This window comes from Tauraco erythrolophus, chromosome 5, assembly GCF_009769465.1.
Source record: "Tauraco erythrolophus isolate bTauEry1 chromosome 5, bTauEry1.pri, whole genome shotgun sequence".
NCBI lineage: Eukaryota > Metazoa > Chordata > Aves > Musophagiformes > Musophagidae > Tauraco > Tauraco erythrolophus.
The window spans coordinates 6,780,478-6,806,986 of record NC_141469.1 but is presented as its reverse complement, the minus strand read 5'-3'; the positions used below and the strand labels follow the sequence as shown (position 1 = coordinate 6,806,986).

Below are 26,509 nucleotides of genomic sequence, written 5' to 3'. Positions count from 1 at the left end.
TATCTTGACTCGAGAAGCGGACCAAGACTCGAAGATCCAGATGACGTCCGGTGCACACGACCAATGTGGCAGAAGATTATACGGAGTGCGCCAGCCGCATATTCCACCTCATTGGCAATAATGGACTTCGGGGACGATGAAGCACCACTATCCGTAGGTAATCTGGTCACCTACCTCCGACGATATGATGATGACACTTCTATACGAACCTGTGTTGCGGCTGTGGAAAAGCTGTCTGAAGAGGTCCGAGAATTAAGAGAAAAAGTAGATTTCCCACCACCCGAACGCTCTAGAATTTCAGCTGTCAGAACCAGGCGTTACCCTCCTCGAGAGAGACAAGAGAGACGGTACAGATCACGGGGTGAGCTATGGTTCTACCTCCGTGATCATGGAGAAGACATGAGAAGGTGGGATGGAAAACCCACCTCCGCTTTAGAGGCCAGGGTACGCCAGTTGGGAGGAAGAACCAACAGGAATAGAACTTTCTCCATTTCCTCCAGGACAGCTGTTGCCCCAGTCTACAGTGAGCAGTCCACTAGTCAAAATGGGAGGGCTGATCCTCCTAGCCATCCTGACTCCAATCCTGCTGATTCCTCTGATGAATATGATAACAGGCATTAGAGGGGCCCTGCCTCCAGCCAGGTGGAGGAGAGGGATAATCGAGTGTACTGGACTGTGTGGATTCGGTGGCCTGGCACATCATACCCTAGAAAGTATAAGGCTTTAGTGGATACTGGTGCCCAATGCACTTTGATACCATCGAACTTCAGAGGGGCAGAATCCATCTCTATTTCTGGAGTGACAGGGGGGTCTCAACAACTGACTGTGTTAGAGGCTGAAGTGAGCCTAACTGGACAGCAGTGGCAAAAACACCCTATTGTAACTGGCCCAGAAGCCCCGTGCATCCTTGGCATAGATTATCTTAAGAGAGGGTATTTCAAAGACCCAAAAGGGTATCGGTGGGCTTTTGGCATAGCTGCAGTAGAGACAGAAGAAGGCAGGCAGCTGTCTACTTTGCCTGGTCTCTCAACGGACCCTTCTGCTGTGGGGTTACTGAGGGTCGAAGAACAGCAGGTGCCAATTGCTAATACAACAGTGCACCGACGGCAATATCGTACCAACCGAGACTCTCTAATTCCTATCCATAAGTTGATTCGTCAACTGGAGAGTCAAGGAGTCATCACAAAGACCCGCTCCCCTTTTAACAGCCCTATATGGCCTGTGCGTAAGTCCAATGGCGAGTGGAGGCTGACGGTAGACTATCGTGGCTTGAATGAAGTTACACCACCATTGAGTGCTGCCGTGCCAGATATGCTGGAACTTCAGTATGAACTGGAGTCAAAGGCAGCCAGGTGGTACGCTACAATTGATATCGCTAATGCGTTTTTCTCAATTCCTTTGGCACCGGAATGCAGGCCACAGTTTGCTTTCACTTGGAGGGGCATCCAGTATACCTGGAATCGACTGCCCCAGGGGTGGAAACACAGCCCCACTATTTGCCATGGACTGATCCAGACCACACTGGAACAGGGTGATGCCCCAGAACATCTGCAATACATTGATGACATCATTGTATGGGGCAACACAGCAGAAGAAGTTTTTGAGAAAGGTGAAAAGATAATCCAAATCCTTCTGAAAGCAGGCTTTGCCATAAAACAGAGTAAAGTCAAGGGACCTGCCCAGGAGATTCAGTTTTTGGGAATAAAATGGCAAGATGGGCGTCGTCAGATTCCGATGGACATGATTAATAAAATAACAGCTATGTCCCCACCAACCAACAAAAAGGAAGCACAAGCTTTCTTAGGCATTGTGGGTTTCTGGCGAATGCATATTCCTGACTACAGCCAGATTGTAAAACCCCTCTACCAAATAACCCGAAAGAGGAATAATTTTGAATGGGGCCCAGAGCAAAAACAAGCCTTTGAACAAATTAAACAAGAAATAGTCCATGCGGTAGCCCTGGGACCAGTCCGGACAGGACAAGATGTCAAAAACGTGCTCTACACCGCAGCCGGGGAGAATGGTCCCACCTGGAGTCTCTGGCAAAAAGCGCCAGGGGAGACGCGAGGTCGACCTCTTGGGTTTTGGAGTCGAGGATACAAAGGATCCGAAACCAACTATACTCCAACTGAAAAAGAGATATTGGCAGCATATGAAGGAGTCCGAGCTGCTTCTGAAGTGATTGGTACAGAAGCACAGTTGCTCCTGGCACCCCGATTGCCAGTGCTCGGCTGGATGTTCAAAGGGAGCGTCCCGTCTACACACCACGCAACTGATGCCACATGGAGCAAGTGGATCGCGCTGATCACACAAAGAGCTCGGATAGGAAACCTCAATCGCCCAGGAATTTTGGAAGTGATCACTAACTGGGCTGAAGGTAAAGACTTTGGAATGTCACCAGAGGAGGAGGAGGTGACACGTGCTGAGGAGGCTCCACCTTATAATGAACTATCAGACAATGAGAAGAAATACGCTCTGTTTACCGACGGGTCCTGTTGCCTTGTAGGAAAACATCGAAAATGGAAAGCTGCTGTATGGAGTCCTACTCGACAGGTCGCAGAAGCTACCGAAGGAGAAGGTGAATCAAGCCAGTTCGCAGAGGTGAAAGCCATCCAACTGGCTTTAGACATCGCTGAACGAGAAAAGTGGCCAATGCTCTATCTCTATACCGACTCTTGGATGGTAGCAAACGCCCTGTGGGGATGGCTACGGCAATGGAAGCAGAGCAGCTGGCAACGCAGAGGTAAACCCATCTGGGCTGCCCCATTGTGGAAAGACATTGCTGCTCGAGTAGAGAAGCTGATTGTGAAAGTACGACATGTAGATGCCCATGTACCCAAGAGTCGGGCCACAGAAGAACATGAAAACAATCAACAGGTGGATCAGGCCGCCAAGATTAAAGTGGCTCAGGTGGATCTGGACTGGCAACATAAAGGTGAAAAATTTCTAGCTCGTTGGGCCCATGATGCCTCAGGCCATCAAGGAAGGGACGCCACATACAAATGGGCTCGTGATCGAGGGGTGGACCTAACTATGGACACCATTGCAGAGGTGATCCATGAATGTGAAACGTGTGCTGCAATCAAGCAAGCCAAGCGGTTGAAACCTCTTTGGTATGGAGGGCGTTGGTCGAAATATCAATATGGAGAGGCTTGGCAAATTGACTATGTCACACTTCCACAAACTCGCAGTGGCAAGCGTTATGTGCTTACAATGGTGGAAGCGACCACTGGATGGCTGGAAACCTATGCTGTGCCCCATGCCACCGCCCGGAACACGATCTTGGGCCTTGAAAAGCAAGTCTTGTGGCGGCATGGCACCCCAGAAAGAATTGAGTCGGACAATGGGACTCATTTCCGTAACAATCTTATAGACACCTGGGCCAAAGAGCATGGCATCGAGTGGGTATATCACATCCCTTATCATGCACCAGCTTCTGGGAAGATTGAACGATATAATGGATTGCTAAAAACCACACTGAAAGCAATGGGTGGTGGAACCTTCAAACATTGGGATACGCATTTAGCAAAAGCCACCTGGTTAGTTAACACTAGAGGATCTGCCAATCGAGCTGGTCCTGCGCAATCAGAACTTCTACGTACTGTAGAAGGAGACAAAGTCCCTGTAGTGCACATGAGGAATATACTCGGGAAGACAGTTTGGGTTATTCCTGCCTTGGGTAAAGGTAAACCCATTCGTGGGATTGCTTTTGCTCAGGGACCTGGGTGTACTTGGTGGGTGATGCAGAAGGACGGGGAAGTCCGATGTGTACCTCAAGGGGATTTGATGTTGGGTGAAAATAGATGATAAAATGAATTGAATTGTGTGATATTAATTGCTGAATAACCCTGTCCCTGCATACCATCATCACTATGGTTGTCACATTGTACTAATGTCATTATATTAAGAATCATCCAGGTTAATGAAGAATGAACTTCGTCAGAATCAGAACTGATTCCAAACAACCAGCAACTTCTTCAAGATCAACATCTTCAACCTGCAGACAGCGGCCGGATACACCAACTACGAGCTCCAGGCGCCACACGCAACAAAGACTACATGTCATCCGTTCTACCGACTGAGCGAATTCCACGTCATCTTTCCTGCCCTGAGAGACTGCTGTAACAGATGAAGACACATTTTGGAGGGATGACCCATGGCTAAGGGAATAGTATATATGTAAGGTTTGAGCATGACATGCATGGTATGGAATAAGGGGTGGATACTGTCCCAGTTTTAGCTGGGACAGAGTTTTTTTTAACAGCCAGAAGAGCTCCCTGTTTTGGTTTCACTCAGAGGCTCACTCTGAGAAGAATGTTGATAGCAAGCTGATGTTTGTGGTTGGAAGTGAAACTCCAAGGACTTTTCAGTGTGCGGAGTACAGAAACACGGCAGGATAAGGGGGGAGCATAGCTGGGACAAGGGGGACACGATTCCCCTTGTCATTTGTGTGGAACTTAAGACTGAGGGCCAAACTGGCCAATTAGTATTCCATATCATGCAGCGTCATGCCCAGTATAAAAGCGAGGGTCAGCCGGGAAGAGGGGCTTTTGCGCTTTTGCTCTTTTTGCACTTTTGCTCTTTTGCGCTTGCTGCGCTGTTGCTCTGCTGTTTTTTTTTCTTTCTCTCTCTCTCTCTTTCTCTCCCTCTCTGCCCCTCTCTATTTCGGGGCCTCGCGTTCGTCCGGGATTTGCAGTTTTCGGGACGAGACGGGCTTCGCATACGAGGGGTGGTGAGCACCTACATTGTATTAAATCATCTGTATTAAATCACTCTTATCTCAACCCACGGGTTTCACGTTTATCCTTTAATTCTCTCCCTCATTCCTGGGGGTGGGGGAGGGGGAGTGACCGGCTGTGTGTGGGGCAGTTCAACATAACCCACGACACCTCTTAACCAAAATAAAAGCCTCCAGAAGCATTATCATAGCCTAGATTTGTGTAGGATAAAAAAGACCTTTAAAACAAACAAAAAAACAAACAGAACAAAAAAAACCACAAAAAAGCCAACCACCACAAAACCCAAGCCTTCCACTGTTAGTCAAATAGAAGCCATGTGTTCAATCGCTTCTGCTTTTGTCACAAGACAGGGTGAGGGAGGTGGGAATAAACTAAACTGTTTCTGGCCACCTTGACGACCAGTAACGGAAAAGGAGACAACATGAGCAACACGTTTTAAAGCATACCAGATTAACTCCAAAAAAAGGGAGAAAAATTCTTCGACACTGAAGTAGCTTTTAAAACTAAACTTATTCTCATGTCCTTTCCCTTTCCCCTCCACGATCCTAACTCCAGAAATTTCACAGCAGCTAGTTAAAACAAAACCAAACAAATAATTAGGACACTCTCCAGAACTTAAAATGCACTAAAAGCATGGGTTCTAATATATCTTTGCATAAAAGCGGTTGTTAATATAAGCTCTAGTCATAATCATAGATTTTTTTAATTTTTTTTTTTTTTTTTTTTTTACTACTGCAAAAGTCAAAGAAGAAACCTTCTGCACATGAAGCCCAGAGCATCTACTATTCCTTGAAAGGAAAATTATGCTGATACGGGTCTACATATATGCATTGCAAGTCTCCTCATAAGCCTGTGCCAACTGAATTCATCCCAGCTACGCCATATCACCAAATGAAGACACTCCAAACTAGTACTTACAACAGTTTTCATCTACATTCATGTATTCTGCAGAATTTCTAACTTTCCAACGAATTATTTCCCTTTCCTACATGTGGCCGTCATAAATTTTATGACTTGTGTTCCTATGCCTACTTACCTTTATGGACAGAAAGGCTTTGAGCAGGGGTCCATACAGGGTTATCTGGGAATCTGGGGAGAGTTCCAGTTCCACATGGAGCTTATCCGGAGGCAGCTCTGAGGGGTCAAGGGGAAGACGGGCTGAAGCTGTGGGAGATGAAATCACACTGTCGGCTGTTTTCTGCGATGGCCTTAGCACAGATAACATTGTTTCTTCCATTTCTGACACTTTGGAACAAAATAAAGAAGAAAACAGCTTTTGATTACAAGTTAGGCTGCTGATGGACAAAATTCTGCAAATATGAATGTATACCAAATATACAAAGATAAAGTTTTTGCAGCTTTCTAATTGAGATTGTATAATTATGTTAATATGTCTGTGCTACAGAACTGGTTTCTCATATCTAGTAACTATGGGAAGACAGGAAAATAAGGAGTATTTTAGTCAATGTTAATTATACAAGAGAAAAACAATCCTTCAAGTTCAAAAAAAAAATTAATTTATTTATCTTGCTTTTCAAGTTAAACAAAAACATGCTTTCATTTCAGTGTAGCAGATTTCCCACAACCACACAGCTATTACAGAATAAACAAAAGTGAATAAACAGGAAGACAGAGCAAGATTTCAGGTGCCAGTTTAACTGGACGAACTGGCACATACAGAACTACAGAGGAACACCTGTAGCCAGAAAACCTTCATCTCTTGTAACGCAACCTACTTCATTCTCAGAGACTTAAGAGTTCTATCAATTGACTCAAAACAAAATACAGATGTTGCTACAGCAACAAACACATTTTATCAGCATCACAGATGAGAACTGAGATGGACTGTGCTGGATTACTCATTGAAGGAGCTGCAGACAAAGTTACCTGTGTATGTACAAACTTTTAAATGCAGGTTCAATTGCTACAACCATGAGTAAATGTTTTCAAATCTGAAGTATGTGCATTTGGCACAAGCTGACAGTCTCACAAGAGCACCTAATGAACACCTGCAAGATGAATCTTCCTTTTTCTGCTTCGTCCTCTAAATTTGAATTCTTTTAGATCTGAGTTGTTGGAACTCAAAATCTAAAAACGCCTATCCAGCATGTCTTGTAACACCTGCTGACTGAGGCCCATTCAAATAAGCCCTCATTATTCTTCTAATCTCTCTCCTTCATCAGTTGTGTCTCACATCTCAGCCCGAAAGACTTTATGTAACCCCATAACTTCCTGCATACCTTCCTCTGCATTTAAAACAACTTATTTTATCTCTGTTTAGAGTATTTTATAACTTTTTTTGCAAGCGCATACTTCTAGAATATTTCTTATTCAGAAATATTTAGACATTTTAAATTTAAAAACTCTTATTTAGAAATTACTGTTAGACTGACCAGTCTAACACTCGTATCTGATAGCCGTGGTTCACTTCAACAGTGCTAGCTACAATGAAATCTCAAGAGTTTCATATCCATAAAGGTAGGAGAATGTATTATATCACATACATATAGTGTATTTAAACATTAAAATCATAAGACAACATCACAATATCTAAAGAAAAAAAAACCTTAGAAAGGCTAAGGAACATGATACGGTCAAAAACATTGTACTTCATATTTAATATACCACGTGTTATTTTACGTTATGCAACAACCCATTTAAAAGATCCACTTTGTTAAGGACAAGGAGAAGTGAGCTACAGACAGTATTCTCTTTTTACACAGGGAACTGGGACACATTCTGAAGTTTTACATCACAAGGTGTTGTCATTTTTTAAACCAAACCTGATGCATTCTGAAGATCAGCATTCTCCCACATGATATATTATAGTAGCTCAGTTCAAAATTCATTTCTGCAAATTTAAGCAGTTTGATTCGACAAAGTCATAGCAGTTTCTGAAATGAAACACGCTAACGAGAAAACAGTAGTAACACTTACAGGATTGTTTTAACTGCTCATCTGCCTTTTGAGGATAAATTGGGTGCCATGAGTAGTCAATTGTAAACACAACACTCGGAACCGTCCAGCATTCAACCCATCCAGCCCTTTCAAAAAGAAACATCACACTTTTATTTGAAGTATAATAGTTTCATTAAATAAATATCTTTCATGAACACGAGGTTGCTTTCATCACAAACAAAAGAAGTAAATATGAAGAGTCAATATAAAGACATAAATATACACCACAATAAAACTCACTCTTCTTGAGTAATGTTCCTCCATTTGGGTTTGCCTGTTTTCTGACCACTTTGACATTCAGCAGAAATACAAGTTTCAGGACTTATTTTATTAGGCTGACAATCTTTCACCAACATAAAAAGGGAATATTTACTCGGATGACAATCTGGTAAATACAAATGAAGATCAACATCTTCTCCCTAAAATCAAACATTAGCAACAGAAAAGTTAATTCACATTCATTTCATGCATAACCCTCATGCTATTTGCATGTTTATATGCGCCATCATCTTCACTTTACAAGCAAAGTGAGGCAAGAAATCTCCATTTTCACATGTGACTGCTGACCACAGCTTCCACCAATTTCTAAAACAATACAAGAGCTCTGTAGATCTGAACAAGTTACAAGTCCAGTAACTTGCACACAACAACACACCATAGCAATCTGTAGCACACAGGGGCATGGCTTTTACTGATTCCTGTTCTTCTGTTGTACAAGTCATACTGCAAAAGTTAAGTGACTGGCCCAAGACTACCCCACATCTCAACTAACCTGTACTTTTAAAAAAAAAGTTAGATAAAAACATTGCTTTCTTTTCTATCAAATTACACAAAATTACCAACATCACCATCAATAGTTTTTTTATTTTTAGTAGCAGTAGATTGCTTCTATTTCAGGGAAGACAAGAAGTACAGTCTTTCAAAGAATTAGCTTCATCTGTTAAAACACTTCATCATCATTACTTTTTCTATAGAAACTCTTAAAAATCTGGAAAGATTGCTTTCCCAAATGGTTTGGGAGTACCCATTCCAGTATTTCATTTTTATCTTTGAATATACATTAGATTTTCACATTTCCTAAATGAACGGGAACAGACTTCCAAGAGATAAAATACACACAGTCTGCATATTTTTAAATATATATTTTAATATATATATTATATATATATTGAAAATATGTTTTTATACATAAATATATATGTGTATATAAATTAAAACAGCCTACGACTGGATGCTTCATATAAGCAACAGAACCCATTTATCTCTGGGTTACTTCAAGAAAAATTCTATGAGCCACAAGTGAAAGTATTTTTCTTGGAGGAACAAGTTTATTCAAAATTTCCTGACTGAAAAAGGTAGGGAAACTATCCCACATTTAGAAGACAAAAAGAGTGAGGGGGAAGAACTTACCCTCAAAGAGAATCTAGTATTGCATGTGGTTGGAACAAAGTCAGTGAAAGGCAGAGAGAAAACAATGTTCAATGTTTCTCCACAAGCTGCCAGATAAACTGGGAAAGAAGAAGAAAACAGACAAACAAAAAATATAGCAAAACTACTCTCTATTTTGTTCTTTAAAACTACCAAACTTACAGGCAAAAATAATGAAAAGATACCCAAGAACTTATGGCACAGGAAATTGTCATTTTAACTACTGAATAGAGCATATTGTACTAAATTACTCTGAAAGTATTTACTCCCTACAGCTTGTCCTTTATAGAAAGACACTGCACTCAGCACAACAAAACTGCAAGCAGGCAATAAAAACAACTGTAATATCGTATGATTTTCTTTATTGCTTCACACACCAGTTTTTGGACAAGAAAAACATACATTTAAAGTTCCTCAGGCTTCTGATTGAAATAATGAGCCTTATTTTTAAACTAGAACACAACTTCATGATTTTTAATCCACCATTCTCTTTCTACATTAAGTTATAAGATTACAGTGTACACCACTGAAGTATGTGTAAGCCACATTGAACATTAAATAAAGTTTTGGCTTTCTGAAATGCACCTTAGTTTTGTCTAGAATTAGCAGCATTATCTCCTATTCTGAAACGAACAGGAAACACACATTTCCAGTTATATGGAGTTCGAACGGTATTTTTCCAACATCACTTTCAAATTTCTTCCTGAGTGAACGTTTTCAGTTAGCTTACTGAACATATGTCAAGACCTCACGGTTGCTCTCTGCAAACTGTTGTATTAAACCAAAGGGTCTTGAAAAATGAACGCTAAAATATGATCTAGAACTGCAGTCTCCCCCAAAAAAGGTATGCACTTATACGAAGTAAATCAGAACTTAAAACAGTTCTAGGATGGTTTATGCACATCAACAGTAGCAAAACGGGTAGTTATCACCGAACAGACATTTTTCTAGTAAAAACTTTGTAGTTCTTGTACTCTCTCTCTATATACAATCTCTGTATTTTGTACTTTTTTTTGTGGTATATACTCTTCTAAATAGAAAAGTGATCTCACCATTTTCTTGTTGTTTGGTGGAACAGTCAATCCAGTTGTGTTGATTTGCTGCCCAAATCATTTCGAATTGATGAAACATGACTTTGAAGTTCCACATATAAGGAACAAATGAAAAAATATCAGGTGCACTATCACTGGACCAGTCTTGGATCAAATCTAAATCCACAAAAAGTAGCAAAACACAAGTTAGTAGCAATCAAGTGAGACATTTCTTCTTTTAAGTTTTGGCTTTTCATAAAATGTAAATCTTAACCATTTGCTCCTTTACAGAAAAAAGGAAAGGAGAACAATACACAGTATCCATTTCTCAGGCAGATATTCCACAAATACTTGCTCCGAATCCATCTCCCATTTCTCACCTGATTTTTAAGCTGAAAAGCCACAGGTTTAATTAACTTTTCTAGTTTAGTTTTGTGCAGTAGTAAAATTACACACAGACCTAAAAGCACTGGCCTACCAGTTGCTTTCCTTTGGTTTTCCACTCTGATACTCTAAATGTGTACACTAGTAGTATTTTCTAACTCAGCAGAACAGTGTTGTTGAAGTTCAAGTTTTCTCTGAATATATTGGTAGACCATGCTGCGTACTGCAGCACTGTGCAGATAATGGCTCCAGCCTCACCAGGCAGATAACTTTATTAGCATGGCACTATGCCTGCACTAATTAATCCTTCCACCCAACAGGGCTAATTAGCCCAGGCAGTGCCACATAGCTGGGGCTATATTCTGTTACTGCAGCTGGACATTCTGCAAGTTTGGTGATGCTGTGTCATACTGTACTGCCTTGTGCACATGTATTCTTCCTCACAGCCAAAATCCTAAGGAGCAAATTACTTTCTCTCATCATCTGTCAGCCACGTGGACACAACCTAAAGCCTAAGTAGTTGAAAATCAGTCAGCCAAAGAGATATCAGAGAAGTGAAAATCCTTGGTGACAAATATTATATCAATGGCTCTGATAATTTTCAGATGAATGTATTTCTAAGATCAGTTAGCATAACTGCAGATGAAGTTTAGTTTAGATGTTAGAAATTAAAATTATTTGGTGTTTTAATTCAAATGCAAGAATATCATGTACTTAGACACCAAGCAACAGAAACATCAGGAACTTTGTCCTCAGAAACAATCTGTTGTCCTAAATATGTGAAATTAGAGTACCTGACTTTGTACATCTTTGCAAAATGTAAAAAGAAATCCTAAAGACAGAATATTTAATTTGATACGTAACTTATTTAGTAAAGAAGTTACCTGTAAAGAAGCTTTTCTGAGCAAAGATAAAATGATAGGTTGCTTTATAAACCTCAAGTTCACATTGCCATGTCTGTGGCATGTTCCATATCCGGGGATAGCTGGCATTAATATGAAACTGTGAACAAGATATTAAAGCATCAGAGTTACTTGAAAAGATGATAATGCTTGACCCTGTAAGCTCAGCAGTTTTCACATATGCACTCTGCTGAATAATTAAAACTGTTTTCCTGCTGAGATGAACAGAAGGCCTCTCCAGTTCCTTAATAATTTAATCTCTCTCTCTGCGTTTGAAGGTCAAGTGTTAGCGTATTCATTTATTTGCAAAGGTATACTACGAACTTCTGATACATCTGTTGCAGTAGATATACCGAGCAATTTATAAACCAAAGTTTTCAGTAAAAGTATCACTTTTCACAATGCACTAAAGATCAAATCCCTCAGAATGAAATATTTTTCAATCAGTGCTATGATGCCCAAATTTAAACATTAAAAACCAGTGAGAAAGGTAATCTACAGAATTACAGTACTGCAGAAGTGAAATACATGGCAAACAAAAGAATAATGCAGTATTAAGTCTGTCTCAAGCAGTTGAAGCACTCTAAAGTACTTTTGCGCACACATATTCTGTAGCACAGTCAGTGGGTGTAATCATTTATTAAGGCAAAGCCTATATGGACAAATGACTATATAGTGAAACAAGCAAGATTTGTAAATGGTAGTCCAATCCCTCCACTGCTTTCAAAACACGTGTAACTTGGTATATAAATTATATAAGTCACTGAAAGTTGCACACGTGCATAGTTATGTGTGTATAGATATCTTACATATTAAGGTCTTGCAAAATACATTCAAAAGACACATTTCTGTATTGTTTAAGAACCTAAGGAACTGCTCCACAGACAAATAAATGTGTTCTTTATTAAAAAAATCCTCTAGAGGCTGAAGCTTTGTGCTTACTACTGTGAACTTACAGCTAGCATTTCAGCTTCTAAGAGAGTCCTGTACTGCATACTGCTGGTGGCATCAACATGTAGAAGCTGCCCCTTAATTGTAGGTGAATAGCCTAGCAAACAAAACATACAAACAATCATTTGGATATTAAAGTAACATAAATATTTAAATAATTTTCACCAGTGATTTCAGCAGTCCACTAACAATCAAGAAATATCATGATGGAAATTAGTACTACAATAATTCTGTCCTCTACTGTTTGTCAATAAAGAGCTTAACATGTTCTGCCTTCCTGCAGGAGAGACAACAGAAGTCTTCTTGCTGAGTCTGGAAATCTTGGTTTAAGTTGCAGAAGGTCAAATACGTCAGAAAGAATCAAGAGAACAAACAATTTAGCAAAGGGCTTCAGACCAACCAATAAGATGAGTAAATGCAAGGGACATACCCATAACTTTACATTTATCTCCACTCCACCTTGGACATTTGTGTTTGTTTCATTTAAATAAACTATTATTAAATTAGTTTTCATAACGCGTTTCTCAGCATGATTCACACTGTCCAATAGTTAAGGAATTTGTGTTTCCTATCTCTAATTTCCTATCTCTAACAAAACATGGAGGCAACTTAACTATTTAAATACGTACATGCTGTAATATCCGGCAATGAAATGTACAAGGAAATACTTTTTGATTCTTTAAATAAGAATATACATCTCCATCACAAAGGAAAAACTCTACAAACATTACACACACACAAGAATTAAGATAACAGTTCAGGAAAACAAATTAAGCTTAGCCTTAACTCACCATTTTCACCTACTGTCATGGGAATATTTATTTCCAAATATGATCCTGCACCAACATTTACATGGACAGCATTAGTTTCCTGTATTCCAAGAAAGGAAAAAAGGCCAAACATTATTTCTAGGCTCGCTACATCAACCAGTTTACTTTATGCCCCTGGCTATCATTATCCACATCTGGATTAAGGCATCTGATGACTGAAATCTTTCTTGCCTTCAGGAAAATTACTAATAAACTATGTATGTGCACCAATACCAAACAGTACCCTTTTTAGGTTTAACAAATGACAATTTAGGTCCACTAATAAAAACAGCATAAGATAGTCTGATCCAAGGCCTGAAAGGGCAGATGAACATATATTTCTAACACTACACTTTCTAAATCTTTCAGCCACCAAAAAAAAGGAAGAAAATAGGTGTACAATGAAGTCATGCTATATCCCATTTATAAGAGTAGCAACAGCGGAAAGAAAAATCCAGACCCTACACAGACATATCTTTTGTTCCCCCCACTATCGTCTCTCCAGGAATATTAGATATTCATCCAATATCAGCAGAAACTATCTCTGCACCATGGTGAGCTTCACCATAACGGAAGACTTAACATAGACCTTTAAGGCTTAAAAGATACTTAAAATAAGCCAATAAATATTAATGTCTCTCAGCCAATATTTCTCTTTAAAGTGGTTGCTCATAGGAGGCCCAGAGGAGGGCCACAAAGATGATAAGAGGGCTGGAGCACCTTTCCTATGAGGACAGGCTGAATGAGTTGGGGCTCTTCAGCCTGGAGAAGAGGAGGCTCCGGGGTGACCTTATAGCGGTCTTCCAGTACCTCAAGGGGGCCTACAGGAAAGATGGGGAGAGGCTGTTCAGGAGGGCCTGTTGTGATAGGACAAGGGGTAATGGTTTTAAAATAGAGGGAGGTAGATTCAGGTTGGATATTAGGAAAAAATTTTTTACCATGAGAGTTGTAGAACACTGGAACAGGTTGCCCAGAGAGGTGGTGGATGCTCCATCCCTGGAGACATTCAAGGCCAGGTTGTATGAGGCCCTGAGCAACCTGATCTAGTTGGAGATATCCCTGTTCCTTGCAGGGGGGTTGGACTAGATGACCTTTGAAGGTCCCTTCCAGCCCTAACGATTCTATGATTCTATGATTCTATGACTAAACCAAAAATCACCTAGCTTTTGAAATTGTAGCTATGTAATAAACACCTGAGACAAGTAAAAACACGCACAACCAAACAGAACAGTGTAATCACAGCAGGCAACTTATTTTTTAAATAAGCTTTCATTATTTACCCTGTTTTTGGTAAAAAGCAAATCAATGGTGGCATCTGCAATAATATTCATCCGCAGTTCAAAAGCAAGAATCTGTCTTGGTTTTCCAGGCTGAGCAATTTCTGAGACTTTCATAACTTGGTAGTCTGGTGGGAAGAAAAACTTCCACAAGCAATCCCTATTGGAGAAAAGAAAGAAAAAAAATTTATTATTCACAGAAGAAAAATATATATATTTATATATATTTATGCTTCTATTTGGTTCACTTATTTTCCAGTTGGTTGAGTCTTCAGACAACCACTGGATGTGATAAGAATGTTTGTTTGAAGTTGTCATTATGGGAGCCTTCCGACTCATTACTGAAATCTCCAAAAGTTTCAATGACAAGAAATGATCATAAAAAAAGCCATAAACGGACAGACCATAAATGATTTAGAACAAAAATATTTTAATTCAGATAACAAACATATGTTTTTCTTCTTATTCCTAATCTTTGGTTTACAAATCTGCTACAAAAACATAGTAGGAAGTAATCTGTTTATACTTTGTTTTGTGCATAAATAGTTGATGTAATGCCCAGAAATAAAATACAAAACCTTACGACCTCAGAATGGGACTAAAATGAAGCCTATGTTTCTGCAGACTTATAACTGAACATGGAACTACACGAAAGGAAAGTTATAGAGATAAAGCACAAACAGCATAGCCTATCTAGGTTTCAAGGGGGTGGAAGTAAATCTTTAAGGGAGGTAGCAGTTTCCTGCACCCAGCACTTGACCACTATAGCAGCTCAGAAGTTTAAAAACAAAAAAAACCCCACAACACTAAGTCAAAAAAAACCTCAACAACAAAACCCCCACAAACACCACATACTGTCAAAACCCTAGGGAAATCCAAGCTTTTATTGCATGATGTATCAAAGATTGGCATTTCTAGAAGCCCTTATATGAACTGCAAGTAAAGTCCACAGAACTCCTAATATATCTGTGCTTCTAAAAGGTTCAGGCACTTTCCAAAATTCTCTCTTCTATCCACAGCACAATGCAGAAGTTTTCCCAGGTATGCATCTATGAACCCTACATACTCTGCACGGCACCAAACGACCTCCTGCCTAGCCACTTAACGTGATGAAAAGCACACCATCACAGAGAGCTTCCTTGGTGGTATTAGCAACATCACTCGTGACTCACTGACTACACGTTCCTAGCAAAGCACTGTTCTGGAAACCAGCATTTTCTCCTAAACTCTCTAGGACACTGTCATATCTGCTGACTACTCTTTGGTCTGCCATCCTCACACTCCCGAGAGACAGCTAATCATAATATTTTCACACGAGAATTAATGGAGGCCAAGTACAAATCTCTAATTAATAGGGGGAAAAGCGGGAAAGCACCGATTATGCCATTTTTACTTAACAGCCCTTTAATCTCTAAACAATCTTACTGTCTCCATCAGAAATATTCATGCACAAAACATCGAGGGCTAAGTGAAGAAGAGTAGTAGAGGTCTGGCCTAATATTTTGTCACTAAAACATGTAGATAATAAATAGTTTGGAGACTGCATCAAGCAGTTGATTCTCCTAAGTAAGGATAAGTGATTCCCTCCTCATTATTTTCATAGTAGATTAGTACTTCCATAAAAACTTTCTCATCAATACAGTGTATTCCCACCCATGAGCTAATAGGAGCTTGACAAGTCTAAAGGTAACCAATTAAAAGGCCAAACTGTTAGGTATGTAACACTTGATAAATAATAAAACTACTTTCTTCACAAAAAATAGGAACATAATTTATTAATTTAATAATAAAAATTAACCGAGTGATCCTAACTTTGGAAGGCTAACAATGAATTTGTTAATTTTAAACCATTGTGCCAGGACTCGTCTTTTAGACTACCTAGTCTAGCCCATATAAATTAGAAGCCTGAACAATCACACACTGGAAGCTTTAGAATCACACACTGGAAGCTTTAGCATGTTTTTCCAATAAGAATAGATATTAAAAACTAAACGTGTAAAATCATTGTAATACCTCTGCCTATCAGCCCAAGGCCCGTAGTTAAAGTCTGTTCCTTTTCCACAAACAATGTCCAAACCCCAACATGGTGGCAGATCCTGCAGTTTGCTGTCTTCATTGCTTGCTTCTTCATCATTGCTTTCCTCCGTCTCCTCTGGTACAAGACCTATATTACATAACATAATAAACAGATTATTAAAGGAAGCTGCTTTGAATTAGCATGAAAAATGTCTTCTAACCATAAGCCAATTAAAGTGTCTTGATGTCAGTTTTATTTGATACCCCTACAGTACGTAAATATCAAGCCACAATTCCATGCAGACGTCCAGTGGAAGGGAAAGAACATGATGAACAATTCTGGGGATTTTCTGAAGCGTTGCTCACTGCTGTCAATGAAATACTGACACACACAGCAGTTTTATCTCTCAAGTATGCTTTTTACCAATACAGGCTTTCATACATCCACATTCAGTTCCGAATTCTACTTCCAAAGCAAGTTTTGAAACAAAGATTAAGTTAAAATATTTTCTAGAGACAACGCAAGCAAATAAAAAGACTTACTACAGTAGACCCAGAGTTACTAGCAAAAAATCAAGCAGCCATTCAGCAACGATCCAAAAGAGCCACTTATCCTACACCAGTATACATCCTTACTGAACATGTTACCTCTGTTCAAGATTCAGGCAACACTTTAAGTGGAGTCAGAGCAAAAGCTTTTGCTCGCCAAAAAAAAAAAATCCGGCAAAATAAAGTGGTAATATAATGCACTGGATTTAAAGAGAAAAAGATAGACACCACACTATGCAGAAATTGATGCACAGAATAAACTTCTCAAAATCCCCAGTAGTTATTCACTATTAATTGTCCTCTCTCTTGAAGTACTTTCGGAAATCTACATCATTTAAGTTGACAGCTTAAAATATAACTTGTTTCAAGAACAAATATCAGGATTAACTGCTTCCATGTTCCATACAGACTTGCAGAAGGCACTGCTGACAGAGCACCTACAGCTATATGAAACTAGTCACTGATAAAATCATTAGTTCTACACGTACAGTTATTTCATCTATGGAACTCCCCACGTCTCTTAAATGAAAGTCTAGGACTTGACAAAGAACCATTGAAAAGAATACAGCTCAAAATTTCAATCCCTTCCAAATACAAAACACATGAACTCTCTCCCATTTGTTTCAGTGAAAATCTTTTCCATTTGCAGAAAAACTAATTTATGAAAAGTGTACTTAGGAACACTTTTATTGGCTCCACAACATCACGCTAACTCTTTCAGCAGAGAGTTTTTTCAGCACAAAAAAAAAGAAGAAATTGTCTAGCAAGTCCAGACAATTAAATAAACACGTAGCCTTCAAATCCTTTAAAACTCTCTCTTTGCATTTAACAGAACGTACCTGGTTCATCCATATAATAATAGATATCAACATCGTTGGACTGCATTACAACAAAGCCTTCACCCATCAGCCTCGGTGGTCTGTAATGAAAAAGAGTGCAAAGAGAAAGATTAAAGAGCAATGCACTGAGATTAATCTTTATGAGTCCAAGTAATTTTAAATGCAACATATTAAGCATAATGGAGGAGATTAATGGTCAGGCTCACTTATACCTGGCAAGTAGCACATATTTAACCACGGAATCATCAATAAAACTGCTATTTGTATCAAGCAAGCCAACAGTGTATGATACAGTGGAGCTACAGTTTATGTGGTACCTGACCAGCACGATTTTGTGGGCAAGACAAGTTTGATGTGATCCCAAGACACCAGCTCCACATGTCTAAACTGGTCTTGACAGTGCCCTGACTGCAGGCTGCCTCCAAGAGGCACAGGCTACCTTATCTACCAGGCATCAGTCTTGTCATGTTACCAGAAGTGTGAACGGAACAGACAGAAGTGTCTGGGCCACACCACAGTCTGTTCAAATGCAGATGTTTGCAAGCTAAATTTGAAGTGCAGGTTATAACTTCAGCTCTTCTCTTTTCCTCCCTAACACGCTGCGACTCCTGGTCTTATCTGCTACCTCAGACTAAACGAGCTTATGAAAATAAGCACTGTGAATATTCAAGTCTATCTGGTCTCAAGTTTACCATCAAAAAGGCAGTTGTTATATTGTAAGGTTACATCTACCCTGATTTCAAAAAATACTTGATCATTATGTTATTATTATTATTATTACATAAAGTAACTTAAAAGTTTAGTTAACTCAAGCATGAAGATATCAGGTTCCTCTCCACGAAGACATTTCTCAGATATTATAAACCACAACCAACTACCAAAGTTTTACTTTCAATGTTACATTCCATCAAGAGTTCCTTTCTCCTTGTCCTATATCATTATTTCATCTGCTAATTGGTTTTTTTTACTAAAATAGCACTTTAAACCATAGGGACAAGACATCTTCAGTAATTAGACCATTAGTTAAAAAAAAAAAGAAAAAAGGCTGTTCTTCCTTAGTAACATTTCTCCAATATAAAAGGATCTAAGTGATAAAACTAACACATGAAACACTTCTCCTAACACTACTATATTGGTAAATTACAAGCCCTTTTTTACAGTTACCACATATTAACATAATATTACATTTTACAATAGTAATAATATAATATGAAAATTCTGTTTTTAGTGCAAAAGCTGTTTTTGTCACTTTGCAGCCACTTTTATTAATTGCCACCTCTTAACTAAAAAAGAAAATTCCAACACCAGAAATACACGTCCTGAGAGTGTGACCTGTTAGAAGCACGCTGCCCACTTCACCACAGCACAAATGCAGGAAAGCCTGGAAAACACAGAAGGCAGCAGATGCAGATCCCATGTATTGCCAGAAGTTCTTTAAAAGCAACAGAGTAGGAACCTTAAAATCAATTTTACTTGGAGAGTAACAACAGCAGTGAAAGATTAAATAATTTCTATTCACTCCTGATTTTCCAATTATTTCTTTTTTCTGCCCAAAACTGAATTGACGTCTCCATTGAGATGCAAGATATGAAAAAAATTGTTTAGTGGTTCAGGAATGGAAGTGGGAAGGAAAGCATTTAGAGATATATAAACAGTAGTTCATGGGAAGAGCTCAGCGTATTCTGCCCACGCTCAGCAACATGCACATGTAGGTCATCAAGACTGGAGAGCGGATGGTGGCACAGCAGCGCAAGCAAGTTCCTTCAGCCTCTCAAGCTGAACAGGAGCTCAAAGGAAGCCACTCTGCTTTGTAAAGCAAGAGAGGGGAAGCTCACATGACATAACCAGCTGCGTAACTTAGGAGCCTGACAGTAACTTCTAGGTCCCACACAAACATCTGCCACTGTCTGACCATACCCTCAGCAGGGCACATTGTCAGGCCAGGGCTGCATCTCATTTCAGCAGCTCAGCATCTCGCCAGGAAGGTCGGCCAGCCACGGGGTGAGGTGGCCTGTCTGTGATGGCAAACTGTACTTACTCCCTGCTGCTCCATCTGGTACGTGTTTTGCTCCGTGAAATACAGAACACTATAGCCCTTCCACATGAAGAGCGTTCCCCTTTCTGACAGCACAGTGTGCGTGGGTCTTGAGACACTATATACAGATTTACCTAAGCTTGGAGAATACATTGAAGAAATTACATTTCTGTTTTTAAAAAAAATTACCATAAAGTATGAACGCATAGAGCAGATTTAACAATTGGAAGTGGAGCAGGAAGGAAAAAAAAAAACACACAAAAAGACAAACAAAGCCCACATGGTAGCTAAATGTCTTCCTCAGTCCTTCTCCTCCAATTCTTTCAGTGTACGTCTTTACCATGTCTGCGTATTCCACTGAACATTTCTTTCTTGCTCTTGTTCTAATCTGTCTGAACTCATCACAGTTGTATAAAACTTTTTGCCTGTTCAGTGTTTTTTTTTTTTTCCCCACAAAGGGAAAGTTCTCTTCTGTATTGTCACGTCTTGTCACTAGCTTTTTGATTCCCTTTTTAAGAAGGATCTGAAAATACATGGCAGATGACTGAAGCAGCTTACAGTTTTACATTATCAAAGCATCACAGGCCATAGGAAACACGATACAGCAGCCAAGAAAAGCAGCACCTTTCCTTACACCAGTCCTAGGATGGTCAGAGTTTAAGTGATAACCAACCAGCGGTGCACTCAGTAGCAGAACTGATGTAGATTTAAGACTAACATATATTGCTCTTAATAGGGATGAATTCCACGATCAGTGCTCACTGCACAGCCATGTAAAAAAGAAAACAATACTGCTTCTTTTAGCTGTATTCTCAGTTTAAAGGCCACATGATATTACCTCCACAGAAAACGGGAGCAGAAGGTACCTAACGAGGCCACCTAATGCACCTTCAGCAGGAATGGTTACACCTTGCCAGACTTAGCTGATGGAGGTGGTAGAACCCTGGAAATCCCACCACAGGCTATTTGCAAAAACAAATTTGATAATGGCAATGAATGATACTGAGTTTATCATTAAAAAGTATTTCCTAACATCTACACTGAACGTCCGCTTTGATCCTGCTGACTTGGTCACAGCTCTCCAAACCTGTTGTTTTGAGCTGCTTTTCCTAGCGCAAATTGTTTCCCTTGGGTTTTGGAGGATTTATTTGCAAAAACCAAAGGAGATGTTGAGGTGTCTGTAATATAATCTGACAGTTTTCAATGTGAGTTTTTGATGTTTGTATTGATTACTCAGTCTGTTACAAATTTCATCAAGTCACTTAGCTGTTTTTTTATACTTGCATTGCCAATACTTGCATTGCCTGCAGGAATTCCTGAAAGTTAAGATGCTCGGCTTAATTTTTAAGCTAAAGAAGCAAAAGAGGGCAGGCTCTGAAGATTCAAATGTTCTCAGTTTCCAGTGAACTAGGTCATTTGTTGAATCTACCCAGTAAATTAGGGCACATGTTTTCTGCACACATGCCATCCTTCAGCCACCCCAAGCTGCAGGGATGGTAACAGCATAAAAAGAAAACGTTTAGCGGAAGCAGGAGAAAAAGCTAATAGTTTGAGTATCTTAATCCTATTTTAGTTTAATCTTGTTTGTTTTCAGTATTAATTGGAGAAATTTCCTTTGTTGTCATGTTGCAAGAGTAAGATTCTGTACACATCCACAGACTGTTATTCGAAAACATCCAAAGGCATATTATAGACAGCAGTATTTGGCCAATATAAAGTACGGTCAAATGATGTACAGTTTATTTCCAAGCATCATAATTCATCCTCTCGATATTGTTGCTTAGGAGGTATAATAGGTGTAATCATTTTACATGAACTCATACACACAATCGTTCAAGGATAGTATACATTATTTATGTTTTCTTGAGCAAAAACCACCTGTGAAAGACTTTGAAATTTAGCAGTTTTGTCCAAATTATCTGTTAAATATATAACACTGCAAGCACTAAATAAAATAACACAGAAAATATTGGCTATGATGTTCATACCATATCAAGAATGTTACTAAAGTATGCACATAAACACCTTGCTGGTCAAAGTCTAATAAAATGAGAATCCTAGTGTCAAATCATTTCATGCAAGCACTCTTACTGACTTATTACCATTCAGTTTGTTAAAGCTGCATAACTCCACTTATGCTGAACACAGAGGTAAAAGGATCAGCAATTTGTCCTCAAAAGATAACATGATTTCTACTACACCAAGTAGTGTGCAGCTTTTGTACATCTTAAAAAATATTTTCCGAACCATACACAATCAGCTCTACAGAAGCCAACACCTTAAACCTTGCATTCATCCTAGAAATTGAGTGTTGTCAAAGCCTGCGTACAGCTATAGTAGCTGAGCAAAGGAAAATAAAAGTTGAATGCAGGATATTAATCATAGACCAGAATACACAACACAAAAATCAACGAGACAGAAAACGAGTACTTTTCTCCATAAATGTTGGATCTTCGAAACTGTTTTATTTAAAACCTTCAGAGTGGTAAAAACGCCAATTGTCTAAACACACTAAGAAAAATAAAGTCACAGAAACACAACCAACATCATTTTCTTAAAATAAAGGCTAAAATAATATAGGAACAAAAAAACCCAAAACTTACTCATCGTTTTGAAGACCAACATAGCGTGGACTTGGAACCAGCATGACTCTAACGTTTTCCAATTTTCCCTTCACAATGTGCATAAACTGATCAAGGTGGCTCGAGGGTGGTTTTGTGGTATATGTCAAAAAAGCATCGTCAAAGTTAATACAAAGTGTTTGTGGTTGATAATGATTCCCAAATGCCAAGCGACCCTAAACCAAAAAGAAAATCCAATTACTCATTATACACTGCTTTTTTATATACATAGAATCATAGAGTGGTTTGGGTTGGAAGGGACCTTAAAGATCATCTAATTCCAACCTCCCTCCCATGGGTGTCCCATGGGCAGGGACACCCTCTACTATACCAGGTTGCCCAAAGCCTCATCCAACCTGGCCTTGAACACTTCCAGGGATAGGGCATCTACAAGATCATCTAGTTCCAACCTCCCCGCCACAGGCAGGGACATCTGCCACTATATCAGGAATATGTATATATTTACCTATAATAATAATGTAGTTTAACCAGTCATATGCAAATAAAGACAGTGGAAAAAAATCCTGGCCATAATCTGTGCACATCTAAAAATACTGCCTTAGAATATTGAGAGTTTAATGTACATCTATCACCTCAATAACAGTTTTTCTCTTTTTTTCTGGGGACGCAACACCAATTTTCAAGGAACATGTCCAACTATCCCTACTAAAAGATGCAGGGGAGAAAAAAAAAGAAAAAACCCAAGCACCTCTGTAAAACCCAATATGCCACACGCTGTACCACAGCCATTACGTGGCTTAACTACTTAGTGATATTCTCAAAATCATTACAAGTCTAAGACAGAAGTACTTCCCAAAACTGAGCACATAACCATGTTTCCATCAGCACCAGCAGGATCTGAGATTCTATCAGGGGAGTGCTGGTGGTATCATTTTAGAACTTTTTTTAAGCATGAAAGAGAACAAAAACTCAAAAAGAATGTATAAAAAATGAATGGCAAGCCTGATTTTTAAGCATACACTGCTAAATATTTTCATTATCAGGGTCTTTTCACTTACCGTGCTCACATTGACCTTAATGACTGGAATAAGTGATCTCCATGAAGAAGAAGGGTCTTGAGATTCCGTTTTCACTTTAACACTATGGGGAAAAAAAAAGTGTTTCATAATTTTATCTTTTCTGCAGAAGAACTAACCAACCTTTTCTTCTAGAGGTCTTCAGTGCATAGTGTTTGGGGAACACTCGTTCCCACAGGGGTGTCTCCTGTAAGGGACCTGCTAGCAGTCTACTGCAGACCCCTCCAGAGCCTGGAAGAACAGCAGGAAGCACACACAGCTATGCCTTGGGTGCTGACATATTGAGCTGACACAAGTAGGAAACAAGCTGGCCATGTTTAACACTGAGCAATAGTTAAATAAGCCTCCCTCAGGGGAACTTGGTCTGTTCTAAATATTCCTAAACCAATCCTTTTAGGTCTTTGGTGCAGGATTTTTCATTTCCCAAGACACGTCCTCCCCCAAGGCAGAAGTCCTCCCTGCACCTGTTAATAAGGACATAAGATGAAAGCATGAAAAGACCGTCTCAGAAGCACAACCCTCACCCAAACTCAGGACTGCCACAGCATCCTGCAGCTGCCTACTACGTAATTTACATACCGGCCTGGCCAGCAGCAGTGGAAAGACTCAAGACTCATTAGATCTTCTCTGCTCCTGCCAATAAATCAGTCTGCTGTGATTCTGCCCAAAGAGGGGATTATTACTGAATACCTGACTCCACTACACATAAGCCATGCAGAACTCCTTATAGACCCACACCATGTTTTTCAGGGTACCCCAAAAAGAAGGTTTGTGTAACTACACACACACCCCTAAAAAGACAACTTGTGAAATCAGTCCGAGTTTAAAGCTCAAAAACCAGCAAGTTCTCTCAACACCATACAGATCCTCTCATTTTGTCTATTCAACATCTTGAGCAGCTATTACTTCTACTGAGCAGTACCACTATTATTCCGCAAGCTTAATCCTCTTCGACATATGCTCCCTTTCCACAATGTGCTTCAAATAGATTTTTCAACCTGTCTCTGATCATTAAACAAGGAGTGTTTGGTTTGTTTGGTTGTGTTTTTTTAATTATTATGCTAGGAAGTCTGAGGAAAGGGAAAAGATTTAGACTGTCAGGCTTGTCAGTGCAATTTCTCTCTCAGCTGTGTTTCAACCATTTGGCCTCCAGAGCATATGTTAACAAAGCATTACCCAATTAGTTCAGCCCTTCGCAGAACAAAGCGTTGACAAAACAGCAAAATGAATAATAATTTACCTTTCAAGATTGGTGTGCGTTCTCTGCCTCCCGTTTACTTGTGCTTTTTCGTCGTCTTTCTTTGCTGGAATTATTGTGGGATCCAAGCCAAATAGTTCTTGAAGTTGTCCATAAAGCTCAGAACGGTTGTACACATGAAATTCAAAGTCATTCACCATAATATACAGTCGTGTTTCTGCCTTTGGATCTAAACAAATAGTAGGAAAAGAGTTTCTAATTCTATTCTAACATTCCCTTCAATAGGTACAGTTTTTCAAATATGCACATTTTGCAAAGACCAATGTACTAAAAGCAGTGGAAAAACTCCACAAAATAATTACACCATTCCAAGTAAACCAGTAAAACTTGGCAAATAAGACAGCTGCGTACAAAATATAAAATCTGAAGGGCATTTCACCCTTAGGTCGCAACCCAAATACAAATCCAGGCAGGAGGTATTACCATTACCAAAATGGTAAATAAGGTTTAGTCAGTCTCGTATATAAAAACAAATAAATAAAAATCCCTCTTGATGCACAGCACAGAAGCCTCAGTGCCAACTTCTGCTTTTTAACACAGATACCAGTACTTGACATCAACTCAATCTCAAAAATCCAAGAGCCTTCTAGCCAGGCTCTGTGGTACAGCAGGCCTGAACCGGGAAAAAGGTTTCTTTTACAGAGAAACAGACAACATGAACACGCAGAACTACCAGGAAGCATACTCATTTTGCGCAGTCGGTCGACATTTTCACAAATTTGAAATTGTAGCTCTAATACCAGCTTGACTCTCTGACAATTAAAAACTAGTTCAACTCTGCCGATGGCATACAGCGCTGTGCGTGACATACTTTGACATACTTCTGCCTTCCATAGTACGACCTAATTACGTAGTTAATGCAGGGAAAAGCTCGCACAATTTCCCCCTAATTACCCAGTTGAAAGAGTGCCATTACACATTCACTCAAGAGACCTGAGCTGCTCTAAAACCTGATGTGGCCCTTCTAAGTCAAACAGACTTTAGGAAGCTGAAGTACCAAGGCTTACTGCGACAGTCCTCCATCTGTAACTCAGGGGTACAAACTGAAGGCAACATTTCCTACAGAACTAGAAATTAACAAGTCAGAGCATATAGTGCTGCTGTTGTGGTCAAGAGGAGAAATGAAGCTGTGCTAGAGCCAAAGTTTAGAGACACTTCCTTTATTAAATGCACCCTCTTTGCTCAAAAACTCATCTCTCCCCCAATGTTACACATCTATACATCACTCTGTCCCAACAACAGCAACCCACCTTTTACCCCTCACACCTATCATTATACATTTACTCTTTTTATAAGAAGTCTCCAGAAAGCACTGACATCACAGGTTTTTTGAACAGGAGACAGAGAAAAGGTAATGAGCCAGTTTCAGTTCCTTCCTGTTTTCATAAAAGCCCTATGAAATCCGTTCACTGGTAATGTTTAACTTGCACCAATCAGATATAGGCAGAGGATGACATGGACAAAGACCGGGACACACAACTGTTCACCTGGGAGATCTCAATATCATCAACAATATAAATAAATGTAATTTTTCAATTCCTGGAGGCAAACATTAGACGTCATTAAATGAAATCATATGTAGTAATTAATTTCTTTCAAGGGGATTTAAAGAGACAACTATCTCCTTTTTCTAATAACAAAAATAAGATTTGACCACCACGCACCGATTTGGTTG

General features: G+C 39.4%; 1 protein-coding gene across 11 annotated transcripts in view; it reads right to left on the bottom strand.

Annotated features, from left to right (window-relative positions):
- BLTP1 (bridge-like lipid transfer protein family member 1) overlaps positions 1-26,509 on the bottom strand; it is a 133,636-nt gene that overhangs the window by 88,716 nt on the left and 18,411 nt on the right. For all 11 annotated transcript variants that reach the window (XM_086611769.1, XM_086611762.1, XM_086611763.1 and 8 more), the window contains 14 exons: positions 24,817-25,003; positions 23,559-23,640; positions 22,522-22,715; positions 17,884-17,963; positions 16,493-16,643; positions 14,483-14,639; positions 13,185-13,263; positions 12,399-12,490; positions 11,425-11,542; positions 10,178-10,333; positions 9,108-9,205; positions 7,938-8,116; positions 7,677-7,783; positions 5,776-5,984 (listed from right to left, as the gene is read on the bottom strand). In XM_086611769.1, the coding sequence (XP_086467895.1) occupies positions 5,776-5,984; positions 7,677-7,783; positions 7,938-8,116; positions 9,108-9,205; positions 10,178-10,333; positions 11,425-11,542; positions 12,399-12,490; positions 13,185-13,263; positions 14,483-14,639; positions 16,493-16,643; positions 17,884-17,963; positions 22,522-22,715; positions 23,559-23,640; positions 24,817-25,003 (1,889 nt within the window). The remainder of the gene's footprint in view (positions 1-5,775; positions 5,985-7,676; positions 7,784-7,937; positions 8,117-9,107; positions 9,206-10,177; positions 10,334-11,424; positions 11,543-12,398; positions 12,491-13,184; positions 13,264-14,482; positions 14,640-16,492; positions 16,644-17,883; positions 17,964-22,521; positions 22,716-23,558; positions 23,641-24,816; positions 25,004-26,509) is intronic.